At 37.5% G+C, this 16,372-nt stretch overlaps 1 protein-coding gene across 1 annotated transcript; it reads right to left on the reverse strand.

Annotated features, from left to right (window-relative positions):
* Window positions 1–1,573: 1,573 nt before the first annotated feature.
* pklr (pyruvate kinase L/R) lies at window positions 1,574–10,688 on the reverse strand. Its single transcript, XM_073846870.1, has 10 exons — window positions 10,583–10,688; window positions 8,394–8,558; window positions 6,689–6,780; window positions 6,419–6,550; window positions 6,160–6,346; window positions 5,394–5,667; window positions 3,256–3,406; window positions 2,217–2,369; window positions 1,970–2,136; window positions 1,574–1,880 (listed from the first exon to the last, which is right to left on the reverse strand). The coding sequence occupies exons 1-10, from the start codon at window positions 10,587–10,589 to the stop codon at window positions 1,574–1,576; spliced, it is 1,635 nt and encodes a 544-aa protein (XP_073702971.1). The 5' UTR covers window positions 10,590–10,688.
* Between the last annotated feature and the right edge of the window lie 5,684 nt (window positions 10,689–16,372).

Consider the following 16,372-nt stretch of genomic DNA (forward strand, 5'->3'; position numbering starts at 1 on the left):
GGACTTCTATGGTGTCCTTGATTTTGGACTTCCAAAATGCAGTTAAAATGCAGCTTCAAAGGGCTCTAAACGATCTCAGCTGAGGAAGAAGGGTCTTATCTATTGAAATGACCTGCCATTTTCTAAAATAATTCACAATTTATACACTTTTAATCCTAAATTGCTCTTCTTGTCTAGCTCTGTGTGTACTCCGGTTCAAGACAGTTAGGGGATGTCGAAAAACTCCCATCTCATTTTCTTCTCCAACTTCAAAATCGTCCTCCATCACTGCAGAAGTACCGACCCAGTGTTTACAAAGTGAACGTGCAAAGAAGATCAAACGCCCTTCACAAAAAAGGGAAAACAGCGATGGAGGATGATTTTGAAGTTAGAGGATAAAATGAGATGGGAGTTTTTGGACATACCCTAACTGTCTTGAACCAGAATACACAGAGTACGCATGCGCATCGCAGAACGCGACAAGACAACCATTGTGGTTAAAAAGTGTATAAATTGTACATTTTATTATAAAATAACAGATTGTTTTACTAGATAAGACCCTTCTTCCTCGTCTGGGATCGTTTAGAGCCCTTTGAAGCTGCATTTAAACTGCATTTTGGAAGTTCAAACTCACAGACACCATAGAAGTCCACTATATGGAGAACACATTTTTCCTCAAAAAAAAATTTCTTTACGACTGAAGAAAAAACACTGCAAAAGATGCTTTTCTTAGATTTTTTGTCGTGTTTCCAGCCAAAATATCAAAAAATTCTTAAATCAAGAAGGATTTTCTAAACGAGTAAAAATTATTGTCTTTTTTTCAGAAAAAAAAAAAGTTAAAATGAAGTGAGTTTTTGCTTGGAACAAGCAAAATAATCTGCCAATGGGGTAAGCAAAAAATCTTATTTCGTACAAAAAACACGATTATTTTTATTGTCTTGTTTTTTTCTGAAAACAAGACAATAATTTTTACTCGTCTAGAAAATCCCTCTTGATTTAAGAATTTTTAGATATTTTGGCTGGAAACAAGACAAAAAATCTAAGTAAGAAAAGCATTTTTTGCAGTGAAAGACATGAACATCTTGGATGACAAGGGGGTGAGTACATTATCTGTAAATTTGTGTTCTAGAAACTAACTAATCCTTTAAGGCAAGAAACCGTAGGTGAACAGGGTAAAAAATAACAGTCATAAAGTCATTTTCAAAATTCTTGTTTAATTTTTTTGACATATTAGAGTCAAATATTTTTACGGAGGGAATTTTGGGTATCTCATTTTGTCACTCAGAAAATTCAGAAAATACTTAGAACAGACAGAAAATCATTTTACCATTATTGGGGGAATAAAATGTTGTATAAAATCAAGCAAATTAAATATGAACAAATCCCTCTGGTAAAACCTTCAGGATATAGACAGGAATACAAATGTAAAGTTTGGAGTGTGTAAGTGCTACTGAAGTGGAGATTTATGGCTCAGTGTAGGACAAAAAACTCTTGGCCTTTAAAAATATGGATTGTAATTGAGATCTATTGACACAAATAGATAAAGTGCTATAAAAGAAACACTTAAATGTGTCTTTTGGATGTTTTTTTTAAACTAGTCTGAAAAAACACTATGAAAAACCAAAAAGCCCAAAATTTCAAACATGACAGGAGCATGAAAAAAACAGTGTTTTTGCCTGCAGTGTCTCCCCTTAAGAGACTGTATAAACACACACTCACCAATGTCCATCGCAAACGTCACGCGGTTGTCCACGTCGTCGGCCCAGACGTCAGCAGGCGGAGCTCGGAAGAAGGCGGAGAAAACGCCACGGAGCAGCTGTGATTGACGGGCCACCTGTTCGTTACGCGTCACGGCGATGATCGGACAGCGAGGACGATATCGAGATAGTAAATGAGCCGACCTGCAGCACAGACACAGACCTCAACAACACCAAACACACACATGATCAAGACACTGGACTGACAGTGAAGTGTGTGTGTGATTACGTACCTGCCGGAGGTGGTGAGGATGATGATGGCTCCAGCGCAGCATTTGAAGGACGACTCGACGGCTCCGATGGCGGTGACCTCTGTGGGGTCGGAGCTCAGAGGGGTCAAACGGCGCAGCTCTTCAAACAGCTGCTGATGAAAGATGGCCGCCTCGGCCTCACGACAGATCTGACACATACAGACAGAGACAGAGAGTGAAATGGCAGGTGACAGGTCAGAGGGGTCAGAGGTCACGGGGTCACACTTACCGAGTGCATCATGGCAACAGCTTCTACAGGGAAGTGTCCTTTGGCCGTTTCTGCAGACAGCATGACACAGTCAGCTCCATCCAGCACTGCATTGGCCACATCACTGCTCTCTGCACGGGTGGGACGCGTGTGATGGACCATACTCTCCAGCATCTAAACACACACACACACACACACACACACACACACACACACACACACACACACACACACACTTGTTGGGGACATTCCATAGGCGTAATGGTTTTTATACTGTACAAACCGTACTTTCTATCGCCCTAACCCTACCCTACACCTAAACCTAGCCCTCACAGGAGATTGTGCACACTTTTACTTCCTCAAAAAAACTCATTGTGCATGATTTATAAGCCTGTTTCCTCATGGGGACCTGAGAAATGTCCCCACAAGGTCAAAATCTACTGGTATTCCTATCCTTGTGGGGACATTTGGTCCCCACAACGTGATGAATACCAGGTACACACACACACACACACACACACACACACACACACACACACACACACACACACAGAGACACAGAGACACACACACACACACGCATGCTGAATCAGGTCATTAGTGTGTGTGTGTGTGTGTGTGTGTGTGTTTCAATGTAGCACTGTAACACACTCAACATCAGCTGACAGTGTCAGAGTTCATTCTCATCATTTCCATTTCTCCTCTAAAAATACATGCTCTTGGAATCTGAGATTTATGATTTAATTTTTTTTCAAATTCTGAAAAGTAAAAAGTAAAAGTTGTTCTTGTTTTATTCATATAATTAATTAATTTTAAATTAAATGTAATGAAATAATATTATTTCAAACAGAATTTCTATCATTTAAATGAGATATTTTGGGTATATTTAGATATATTACATATTAAATACATCAGATGTAAATTATTCTATTTAATGAGAGTCATCAGAGTCATAATGGCTGAGAAGCTCTGATCCAATAACCACACTCTTGTTTTGCATGGACAAATTTCTCATTAATTTAATTGTTGAAGCTGATCATCAGGAACACGTATGACGCACCTGTGTGGCACAAATCACGGGTTTTCCTGCAGAATTACAGCGTCCAATCATCATCTTCTGCGCAATGAAGACTTTCTCTGCAGGGATCTCGATGCCCAGGTCGCCACGGGCCACCATGATGCCATCGCTCTCCTTCAGGATCTCCTCGAAACTACAGTGAGAATTCACCAGATGTGAGGAGACAGAGAGTGAGAGTGTGTGGAAGCATTTCAAAGCATATGGAACCGTGTGGAAACAAATTGAAAAGTTTGGAAGCATGTTGAAGAGTTTGGAAGTCTGTGGAAGCAAATTGAAAAGTTTGGAAGCGTGTTGAAGAGTTTGGAAGTCTGTGGAAGTGTGTTGAAGTGTTGAAGAGTTTGGAAGGTTGTGAAAGCAAATTGAAAAGTTTGGAAGCGTGTTGAAGAGTTTGGAAGGTTGTGAAAGCAAATTGAAAAGTTTGGAAGCGTGTTGAAGAGTTTGGAAGTCTGTGGAAGCAAATTGAAAAGTTTGGAAGCGTGTTGAAGAGTTTGGAAGGTTGTGAAAGCAAATTGAAAAGTTTGGAAGCGTGTTGAAGAGTTTGGAAGTCTGTGGAAGCAAATTGAAAAGTTTGGAAGCGTGTTGAAGAGTTTGGAAGTCTGTGGAAGCAAATTGAAAAGTTTGGAAGCGTGTTGAAGAGTTTGGAAGGTTGTGAAAGCAAATTGAAAAGTTTGGAAGCATGTTGAAGAGTTTGGAAGTCTGTGGAAGCAAATTGAAAAGTTTGGAAGCGTGTTGAAGAGTGTTGAAGTGTTGAAGAGTTTGGAAGGTTGTGAAAGCAAATTGAAAAGTTTGGAAGCGTGTTGAAGAGTTTGGAAGTCTGTGGAAGTGTGTTGAAGTGTTGAAGAGTTTGGAAGGTTGTGAAAGCAAATTGAAAAGTTTGGAAGCATGTTGAAGAGTTTGGAAGTTTGTGGAAGCAAATTGAAAAGTTTGGAAGCATGTTGAAGAGTTTGGAAGTTTGTGGAAGCAAATTGAAAAGTTTGGAAGCATGTTGAAGAGTTTGGAAGTTTGTGGAAGCAAATTGAAAAGTTTGGAAGCATGTTGAAGAGTTTGGAAGTTTGTGGAAGCAAATTGAAAAGTTTGGAAGCATGTTGAAGAGTTTGGAAGTTTGTGGAAGCAAATTGAAAAGTTTGGAAGCATGTTGAAGAGTTTGGAAACATGTTGAAGAGTTTGGAAGTTTGTGAAAGCAAATTGAAAAGTTTGGAAGTGTGTTGAAAAGTTTGGAAGTCTGTGGAAGCAAATTGAAAAGTTTGGAAGCGTGTTGAAGAGTTTGGAAGTCTGTGGAAGTGTGTTGAAGTGTTGAAGAGTTTGGAAGTTTGTGGAAGCAAATTGAAAAGTTTGGAAGCATGTTGAAGAGTTTGGAAACATGTTGAAGAGTTTGGAAGTTTGTGGAAGCAAATTGAAAAGTTTGGAAGCATGTTGAAGAGTTTGGAAGTCTGTGGAAGTGTGTTGAAGTGTTGAAGAGTTTGGAAGTTTGTGGAAGCAAATTGAAAAGTTTGGAAGCATGTTGAAGAGTTTGGAAGTTTGTGAAAGCAAATTGAAAAGTTTGGAAGTGTGTTGAAAAGTTTGGAAGTCTGTGGAAGCAAATTGAAAAGTTTGGAAGCGTGTTGAAGAGTTTGGAAGTCTGTGGAAGTGTGTTGAAGTGTTGAAGAGTTTGGAAGTTTGTGGAAGCAAATTGAAAAGTTTGGAAGCATGTTGAAGAGTTTGGAAACATGTTGAAGAGTTTGGAAGTCTGTGGAAGCAAATTGAAAAGTTTGGAAGCATGTTGAAGAGTTTGGAAGTCTGTGGAAGTGTGTTGAAGTGTTGAAGAGTTTGGAAACATGTTGAAGAGTTTGGAAGTTTGTGGAAGCAAATTGAAAAGTTTGGAAGCATGTTGAAGAGTTTGGAAGTCTGTGGAAGTGTGTTGAAGTGTTGAAGAGTTTGGAAACATGTTGAAGAGTTTGGAAGTTTGTGGAAGCAAATTGAAGAGTTTGGAAACATGTTGAAGAGTTTGGAAGTTTGTGGAAGCAAATTGAAAAGTTTGGAAGCATGTTGAAGAGTTTGGAAGTCTGTGGAAGCATTTGGAAGCATTTAAAAGAGTTTGGAAGCGCATTAAAGCAGAAGCGTGCAGGGTGTCTTTGTCTTACTTCTGAACACCCTGTCTGCTCTCCACTTTGCTGATGACTTTGATATTCTGTCCTTTGGGTCCCATCGCCTCCCTCACGGCCCTCACATCGTCGGCTGAGCGGATAAAGGAGGCGAAGATGATGTCCACGTCCTGTTCCACACCAAACAGCAGGTCGGATCGGTCACGGTCGCTCACCGCCGGCAGATTCACCAGCTCCGCCCCGGGCAGATTCACACCTTTACGACTACCCAGAATGCCACCGTTCTCAACGCGAGTATCCACCCACGTCTCACCTGTTAGTAGAAGAATTCAGGAGATAAGAATGTATTCGTTTATCACTAAATAATCTAATGCATCATGAAATCTGCTTATGATGTAGATTTCAGACATGAATGTATTAACAGGTTTGTTTTAAAGTGTCCAGAACCAATTGAACTGATTACTGACTAAATATTTTGCCAGTGAACATCCAAAGTACAAACTGTTGCACTTCAAGACCACAAAGAAACAAAAATTACAAAAACAGGGTAACGCTCATAAAAACACGCCAAAAACTCAACATTTCACTCGACATTAAAATATTATTTGGATTTAAATTGCATACTGAAAGTATTTAAATCAAAAGCTTTATTAAGTAAATACTTCATTGATGTATTTACTGCACTGAATTTAATTTCTGCTGGTTTTAAGCTTCACTGTCATGAAATGCAAACATCACTGAAAATTATTTCTTTCATCTCAATGCATTTCAATGGTGATTTTGAGCTGATGATTGTTTGCTGTACCGATCTCCAGGACTTTGAGAGCAAGGAGCCCGTCATCAATGAATATCCTGCTTCCTTTCTTGAGCACGTCCGGCAGGCTGGGATAATCCATCCAGATCAACGACCCGTCCGTCTTATCACGATCCGCCTCTGCCGTCACCACCCGAACCGACGCTCCTCGCTCCAGCGTCACCTCAGCGTCTGCAGACTGTCACACACAAACACACTGAGTGTCTGAAACACTATCACACACACGCTCCTCTACTCGCGTCAGTCGTACCCCTTTAACCAGGCCGGTGCGGATCTCCGGTCCTTTGGTGTCCAGAGCGATGGCTACGGGTCTGTAGTACAGCGGGTCAGAGGTCAACGTCTCCACCGCCTCACGAATGTTACGGATCGTCTCTCCGTGATACTAGAAGAGACACGTGTGAGACGCTGAATGTGTGTCATAAAGAGACGCGCACACACACACACAAACACACACACACACACACACACACACACACACACACACACACACACACACACACACACACACTCCAACACACACCTCATGAGAGCCGTGAGAGAAGTTGAGTCTGGCGATGTTCATACCAGCCTTCACCATCTCCTGCAGTTTGGTGATGGAGCGGGATGCGGGGCCTTTTTTGAAATTATATAATAGAAAAAACATTCATAGCTCAAGCAGTAGAGCAGGTGTTCATGGTCAAGGTCATAGGTTTAATTCCCAGGGAAAGTGTAAACTGACTCAGTGTAGATACGTACCAGTGTAGGCTACTGCCAGATACAAAAATATAAATGAAAACATAGCTGCAAGGAACAATTGAGGGGCCAAGCACAAAGAAGGCAAGATAAGTCATGTCTGGTAGCATCAGACCAACTGCACCAATGAGCAATTAAAGAGGTATTTTTTAAGCAAAACGGCTGAAAAATCAAATACAGGCACTATTATTATGGTTGAAATATTTATCACTGTCAACCAGTAGGTGTTGCTGTTATCAAATTGGTGTGGTGTGCTCAGTTTGAAAAAAAAAAAGATCGAACGGTCTATGACAAGTACGAAAACGAGTTTTCAACATAAATCAGAATGGCAGATATGGACCAGAATGGACCGACTATGGCAAAATTTGTATCTATGTTCTCGGCATAACCCAAGTTTAATTACAATAGGCCAATGCAATCAAAAGTTATTAGAATTTTTGAAATTTTTATTTCCAACAGTCTAGGAGTATGAAAAAGTATGTTTTTAACTTAAATCAAAATGTCAGACAGGAAGTTTGGCTAATTTTGGCATAATTAGTATTGATGTTCTCGGCATGACCCAAAGAATATATTGAGACCTGATTAATTACAATAGACTAACACATTAAAAAGTTATTAGCATTTTTGCAAATTTCTCTGAAACTTTTGACCACAAGGTGGTGCTGCCACAAAATGTTTTGAGTACCATCGAGGCATGATGCCGAAGACACATTGTGAGTTTCATAACAATATGCCAATGCATTCCTTAAATATAGCATTTTATGACAAAATTCAAAATGGCAGAAATTAGGAATGTTTCGACTAAAATCTAAAGAGACCAGTTTTGTGATTTTTGCCCAAAGCATTTACAAGTTATTAGCAAAAATAGCCATTTTTCATATCTTCTGACCGCTAGGTGGCGCTGCTCTGAAACTGTGCAGGTAGCCTCAGGTCATGCTTGTTTTAACACACACCAAGTTTGGTCTCAATAAGCCAAACGGTTGCGGAGATATAGCCTCACATCCATTTTTACATGCTCTTCATAGAATTCCTACACGCGTTATTCGAGAACCGTTTGACTTATCAACTTGAATTGCATAACCTCTTGCCAGCATGGTCTGAAGATGATCTGAGTTCAATAAAGTAGGTTTTATGAACTATTAACAACTAAACCTTACGATTTTTTTGGTGAATTTTCCTTCTAGACATTATGCTTCAAAAGTTATTAGCATGAGTGATATTTTGAACAAGTGGTGGCGCTAGAGAGTTTGAGCTAGAGACTCCAAACTTGCTATGGTTAATGTTGAGACTGTCCTCTATCAGTGTGCCAAATTTCACAACTTTCCTGCAAGTGGTTCTATGGGTTGCCATAGATTAAAAAGTGGAAGAAACGTAAGAGGAAGAATAGTAGAAATCAGTACAGTTTCAAAACACTTCGCACCTTTAGTGCTTGACCCCTAAATATATAATTATGCTGATTATTATTGCACTATTATTGATTATTATTGACTGACCGATGGTGCAGATGATGCTGGTGTTGCGCGCAGTGATGGGCTCCTGATCGATGTCCAGCAGACACAGGTGCTCCAGAAACGTGTCGGCCATCGACGCGTCCAACTGCTGCTTCTGAATGAAGGAGTCCGGCAGAGCCATGACGTCTGAGTAACGCCTGATACGAGCTGAAACAGACAGACAGGAGGAATCAGATTCATGCTTTTCAATTTCTGCATTAAATATTGAATAATTTACTTCACTACATGTCTCTCTGGAATTTGTGTCTAGTGATGGCCGTCTCTGTGTCTCTGATGTCTCCACACACTCAGAATAAACACACTCACACTCAAATCAGTGTCTCATGTGATCAGCTGATTGATCTGATCAATAATGTGCAGTGAGTCAGTGATGATGATGGCTCTCTCTTCATAACTACTGGATGAAGATGCTTGTGATGTTTCATGATGAACGGATGGATAAGTGCACATGAAAATGAGAAAACAGAGAGAAAGAGAAAGCAGACGAGTATGTTTGATGTGAAAGTGGTGAAACAAGATTTTGCAAAACACTAAAATCAGAAATGCGTTAGAATGACATCTGCTGAGATTCTGTTCATAGAGAGGATTCATGAAGAGGAAAGCAAGGTCACAACACAAAGAGACAGACAGACAGAGACGGAGACAGGAGGATGAATGAACAATCAGTACTGGATAAAAGAAATCCATGAGACAGACAGAAGAGAGCTGCAAACACAGACTGGCACATCAGCAGCAGACACACATGAGCACATGTCAATGTGACTGACAGATGCATCAGCCAATCAGAGACAAGCATATGTGGGCGGAGCCAGGAGTGAGTGACAACTAATGGGGTGCATTTTTTCAATGTCATACTGTCAATCATCTGAGCTTGAATGCACACACACACACACACACACACACACACACACACACACACGCACGCACGCACACACACGCACACCTTTCCTCTGATTGAGGACACTGCAAGAACTTCTCTGGTTTTCATATGCAGCTAGTCATAAATACTGCACTGCAAAAACGGCTTCAATTCTAAATTAAGTGAATTTTTCTTAAAACAAGTCAAATTATCTGCCAATGGGGTAAGGAAGTTACTCTTAAAACAACATTTTCTTACTCAACTGGCGGATAGTTTACTTGTTTTAAGCAAAATGCACTTCATTTAGATTTTTTTCCCCAGGAAACAAGACTAAATATCTTACATCATTTTGCTTATCTAGTAATATCTAGTAGATATTTTGACTAGAAACAAAACAAAAACACTAAGTAAGATAAGCACTTTTTGCAGTGTTGAAAAATACTTTATAATATATATAAAGATTTAATTTTTATACCGTTTTTTTTTTTTTTGCTAATTTCTAGGTACATATTTCTCCACAAAATATGGTCACATATAATATCATATTGACAGTAAAAAAAACATCTGGCAGTGATTCAGTTCAGTTGTGATTCTGCATTAAATGCTGATTCTCCATAAAGTCTGCCTGAAGTTTAATCAGATTAAAGCATTACTTTACAATTATTATACAAAATTATGCATACATGCTACTTAAACAAGAAACAATTGATAGAAAACTACAAACAGACCTGTATCTTGGATTAGACATTGTTTCCTGATTATTAAAGCCAATCGTTTATCCTAACATTAAATATATTTAATTCAATATTAAGCTTATTTAAAAAAAATGCATATTATAATTTGAATAAGTGTGATTTTAAATGTTTTTAAATATATAAATAATAACTGAAGAGTTCATTTGCAAAAACAGATTTTAAACAATTTTTGAAATACATTTTTTAAATTAATTTCAAAACACTATTGATTTTTTTTGCAAATAAATGATAAAACAATATAATTATATGCATATAAAATCTTTTACATTTAACATTCAAAAAATTTAAGAATGAAAATGATATGACAATTAAGTGGTTACCAGGTTTAACTAACACTTCCACAGTTTAGATCAGATCTCTGTTAAAGCCACAGCTGAGCAAAGATTCATCATAAAGCTTTGACACAGAATCCTTCCTCAGGTCTGGAGGAGCAGATCTCTAAAGACTTTAACATCAGTATCATCTGAACCCGTTCAAACACTGACAGACTGAGTTGAGCTCAGCGTTGATCATCAGTCTGAAGATCTAGAGAAGCTGTGATGTGTTCATATACTCACCTCCCATCCTGACAGATCCTCTGCGCTCAAGTCACTGCACACACTCACGCTCTCTCACACACGCTTTATGTCTCTCTCTCACGTTCAGATGCGGCCGCTCAGGTCTGGTTCAGGTCAGTGTTTATTTGCACATCAGCCCTGGTTCTAAAAATGACCATCCAGACTTTGCCCTTACTAAAGATATCCACACAGAAACAAACCAACCTGACCGAACACTGAGGCTTTCTGTTCTTTCATCAATCACAAAGAGTTCAGTGCTAGTCGTGTACTGTACACTAAATCTATCTCAGCTGAAGTACAAATATAAATGCCTCATCCAGCACTGATGTAAATCTCATCTAAATATGGATAACTACAAACAGACCTGTATTCTGGATTAGAGATGTGCGTAAGACATTGTTTCCTGATTATTAAAGCCAATCATTTATCCTAACATTAAATATATTTATTTCAATATTAAGCTATTTTAAAATATGCATATTATAATTTGAATAAGTGTGATTTTAAATATTTAAAAAAATATAAAATAACAATTGAAGAGTTAATTTGCAAAAATGCAAAAACAGATTTGCAACAATTTTTTAAAATCATGTTTTTTCATTGTGCATTCCAATTAATCTCAATCAAACTGCAGTTGGGTGATTTTGATATAAAGTAAATATCACAGCTATCTAACAAAAAAAAAAACAATTAAAAAAACGTGTTTTTGCAAATAAATATGGATTCTATTGTCACTATCATTGAGCTGTCATCATATATACATTATATTAACAACAGTATAGGGAGACAGCTCTGAATGACCCATTTCAGACCCATTCCCACTGGTGTATAAAATCACCTAGCCATGCAGTCTGCATTTACAGACATTTGTGGAAAAAAAGGGTGATTTAGAAGAGCTTAGTAAATGTAAGTGTGCGACTGTGATAGGATGCAATCTTGTGGTATTACTGGAAACTGGAAAGTGTTTTAGGAACAGCAGTAACTCAGCCATGAAGCTAAAGATCATGTATAGGCTCATTGAGTGCTAAGGTTCATGGAGAGTAAAAGTCACCAACGCTCTGCTGATTACACAGCTGAAGAGTTATAGAAGTCCATCTGCATTAATATCAGCACAGAAACCGTGCAGCAGGAGCTTTATGAATAGGTTTCCATGTCCAAGCGGCTGCATTAAGCCTCACATCACCAGTACGATACCAAGCGTCATATGGAGAGTGTAAATCACACAGATACTGGACTCTGGAGCAGCAGAAACATGTTCTGTGGATACACCAATCACACAGTCTGATGGGTGAGTCTGGGTAATGTCTGAATGCATTATGCCAGCTGCAATGATAATAGTTTGGGGCAAGGGTTGTGATACACCCTGTACTTCCAGTAAATCGAAATCTTCATGTTTTAGCATGCTGAGATGTTTTGGACAATGCAATGATTCCATCTTTATGAGATCAGTTTGAGGAAGGCTTTTTTTACTATTCCAGCATGACCTTCTGACCTAATAAAGACAGGATTGGATTAGAATATTTGGCTGCACAGAGCCCTGACATCAACTCCGTCCAACACCTTTAGGAGGTGAAGCTGCTATAGCTGTAAAGAGGGACCAGATGATCTCTTTCCCTGCCACTGACGGACTTTTTTTTTGCGCTTTGAGTGTTTTCAGTGTTATATGGTAGGAGTCGCTATTACACATCTTCTGAACGAGTACACTGAAAGTTTTCACCAGATTCAACTTAAAAACCTAAGTTCCGCAGCTGCCTTAAAATTTTAAGTTAAAACTACAAGTCATTTTAACTGATTACAATAAAAAGGAGTTGATTTAACTTGTGAGTTGAAATAACTTAAGTTGATTTAACTTAAAATTTTAAGGCAGCTACTAAACTTAAGTTTTTAAGTTGAAACTGGTGAAAACTTTACAGTGTACTGAATCTCTGGATTAAAACACAAGCAAAGAAGCAGAAGAAACAAATGTTTATCCATCTGTTTTAATCATCATTCTGAATCCCATCTGGACGTAGTCTTTTACCAAAACACAAGTTTCTCAGCTTTTGTTCAAAACATTTTGTTTTTTTCTGAAACTTACCCACATCCAAATGTTGATTAAAAAAGAACGCATAAGGTTATAATAAAACAGTTTGTTTTGATTCAAAGCAGAGGCTCTGTTTTTTTTTTCTTCTGACATATTGCATGTTCATACAACAAAATATACAGCCATGAAAGTTATTATTCGGGGTTCAAGTGCATAGCACTGAAAGCCTGAAACCATATTGTAATTGTTAGAATGAGCAGAAATCAGCAATCTCCAAGTAAAACTGATGGTGCAGATTAAACCGTAAGTCATAGAGACTTGAAACTTTGAGGCATGGTAGTACTCACACCGCCAACAACGTCACCAAGTCTCGTCCCAATCGGCCTGACGGGGGCGCTACAGCCATCAAAAGTAGAAAATCGCTCATAACTCCTAAACTGTCAGTCACAGGCTCAAGTGTCCTATTGTTTGAATCCTTGGCTCACACTGGACTAAACTCTGATTCAATCATGAGCCTGGCGAAATTTTCAGGTATTTTGGATTTTCTAAAAAAAAAACCTACTTTAGTGATCTAGTCCTAGGTTTATCGGAACCAAACCTGTGCAGAAAGATTCTCTGGAGAGCGAATATCAATAATTACAAAACATTTTTTTTTTGTGCATTGCACATTTTTTTGCACACACACGTGATATTCATATCATATGACAGAACTCCTCATTCCGGACAACTTTGCCTCTAGAACCAGTCATCAATCAAATTATTTGTTAAATGATTGAGAAGATGCAAGTAATCTACTTTTTTAAACTAGTCCTTGGTTTTCTGCTCAATCTGAAAAAAAAAAAAAAAAAAACACTGCGGTACAATTCTCTGGACTGTCTAGGTCAATAATTATAAAAACAAAAACAAAAAAATGCTGAAATTCACCCTTTGGGAAGCTATTACAGGGTTGTTTAGAAAAAAGGCCTGTTCAAACTTACCCAAAATCCTATAAAGCCTAAAGGAAAGCTCAAAACTTCACAAAACCTGGTGAGCACATGCAACAGGCGATTCTAAACAAGCATGCACAGTTTTAAGGAGATTGGACCACAGCTGGCGCTATAACAACCATACACATTACAAAACGTATTTCTATGGTAAATAACCTGTATTTGCAAAAAAAAAAAATGCTTGCTACATAATGTATTTTTTCATGTGCCTTAATGCACTTAACTATATTTATTAATATTTTTTTGAAAACTAGCAGGAAAAGAGTTAAAAATGTCCAGAAATCATTCCGTCTCAGACACACTTCTGTGGAACACAAAATATGACATTTTGAAGAATGATGGCATTGACTTCCCAACTTCCCAAAACATCATCTTTTATGCTCCACAGCAGAAGGTCACAGCGGTTTGGAAGGACATGAGGGCGAGTAAATGATGATGAGTTTTCATTTGTGCTTGGACTGTTTGCGCTGAAGGTCTTTATCTCTGTGGGAGGCGTATCTGTATCTGTAGAGAGCAACAGTAATTAAGCTGGTGTGTTTGCAGTGACTAACTCAGGTAGTAAATCAGTAGCTAGTGGACAAATAAACCTTTGTGCAGAAAGAGACGCTTTCAAATGAAAACACTGGAGACAAAAGCGCCCCTCGGATTCACTGGAATAGAAACAAGCTTGAGGAAAACAGACCACAATGTAGTTTTACTTTCATGTTAAACTCTTATCATTAAGATATAAATAACTGAGTTGTATCAGACTAACTAGAGATCTGGAGGAGCATCAGCTGCACTGATGAAGGATTTGACATTAGTTTTATGACTGAATTCACTCATTCATAGACACACATGAGACAAACATCTGAACTTTGGACAAATCAGCAACAGTTATGTAAGTGTTTCCAGGAGAGCTGTACTACAGTCTCACAAACACCGACCCATTTAACCCATATATAATGTTAAAGGAGACAGACGGGTGTCCTACCTGAGCGTGTCCTGCTGATGAAGGAGTCTCCAGCCTGAGCTCAAGACATCTGAAGATACTCTGATCCTCTGCAGCGCCACCTACAGGACTCTCGACTGACACACGAGTCAAGGTCTGAGGGATGGTCTCAACACACACATTCACTCTTTAAAACATGTTTCTATTCACAATCTAATGAGTAAGAAGTTCTATAACCCTCTATGGTACGGTGTTGCCATATGGCAACAATTCATTTCTACTGATTTCTTTGTCATTCCGAAATAAAATACAATCTATTTTAATATGATAATTAAAAGGGCCAGCACTAAGGTAGTCAATGATGTGCTGTTTTTAAGTCAAATGTTCCTCCAAAACACTTTCTCCCACCGTCACTCTCACATGAAGGACACCTGTTGATGTGCTCCAGAAAACTCATTTCTCCAGTTAAACTCATTTCTGAACATTTCATTTCAAGGGGGGATTTTTTTTTTTTTTTTTTGCACCATCTTTGGTTAGTACATTACATATTTTGTATCAATTATCTAACATAGTTTTACTGTAAAATTAGAAAATATCAATGCTGCCATTGATAGAAATGTGCATTCGAATTGAGAAGAAATCCTTATTTAACAGAAAAACAAATTATTTGCCATTTTCAGTTGCGGTACAGTGTTGCAATCTGACAACCCTAAAAATCTTTTTTCCAAAAAAAAAAAAAAAAAAAAAAAAAAAAAAAAATTATATATATATATATTATATATATATATATATATATTTTTTTTTTTTTTGAAAAAAGTTTTGATTTGTATAATTGAAGCTATTTCATGTAATAAAAACTTATTTTATAAGATAAAAAAATATGCATATTATAATTTAAAATAAAAAAATATTTTATGGTTAGAACATAATGCAAACCATGTTTATTTTGATCACACAGACCAGTGATGTGTGCAAACCTCCTCTAGATCTACTGCAGCAGCACCAGGATCAAGGTTTTGATTTAAAAGCATCAATTAAAGCATCAGCCAGATCCATAGATGTTAATGTTTTATACTGAAAGAAGCAATTGTGATTGATCAGAACCACTGGACTCCATCTCACACAACAGTGACTGACTGACTGTTGATTGATTGATTGATTGATTGATTGATTGATTGTTAAAATCAACAAATTTGACATCTTTCTGTCTTCTGAGTTCATCATGAGGAAACACATCATTTATTCAAGCATTGGTCAATACTGAGATTTTGAGTTTCTTGGCTTTTCATAAAGTGTTTTATCAGTCTAGTGGGAAGAAAACATCTAAAATACACATTGAAGTTTTAATTTTATTATACTCGATTTCAATCTCAACCCATATCTTTAAAGTTTTATTCTCATCTATATTCTAAAGGTTTGTTCATATTTCATTCACACTGATTTATATAACATTTTATTCCTAAAAACATAGATAAAATGAGAAATTCAGAATGCCCTTTGGAAAAACCTTTAATATGATGACAAAAGCAAACATGAGTTATGAACCTGACTTCATCTGATAATCAGATTTATCATATTTTGGAAATTTATGCAGTTTGTTCTGAAAATGTATGCAATTTTTATGCTTAATAAGTTCCATTTATTTTGGTAATATTATTGCAATTCAAAATTAGAGTTTTTAATTTGAATATACTTTAAAATATAATTTATTTCTGTGATGCAAAGCTGAATTTTCATCAGCATCATTACTCCAGTCTCGTGTCACATGATCCTTCAGGAATCATTCTAATATGCTGCTTTATTACTTTTATTATCAATTTTGGAAACAGTTATGCTGCTTAATATTTTTT

The sequence above is a fragment of the Garra rufa genome, chromosome 9 (genome assembly GCF_049309525.1).
Source record: "Garra rufa chromosome 9, GarRuf1.0, whole genome shotgun sequence".
Taxonomy (NCBI): Eukaryota; Metazoa; Chordata; class Actinopteri; order Cypriniformes; family Cyprinidae; genus Garra; species Garra rufa.

Coding starts and splice junctions, on each gene's coding strand:
- pklr (XM_073846870.1), bottom strand. Junction 6,551..6,688: donor TCTCTCACGGCTCTCATGAG/GTGTGTGTTGGA, acceptor TGTCTCTTCTAG/TATCACGGAGAGACGATCCG. Junction 2,137..2,216: donor CTGTTGCCATGATGCACTCG/GTAAGTGTGACC, acceptor TGTATGTGTCAG/ATCTGTCGTGAGGCCGAGGC.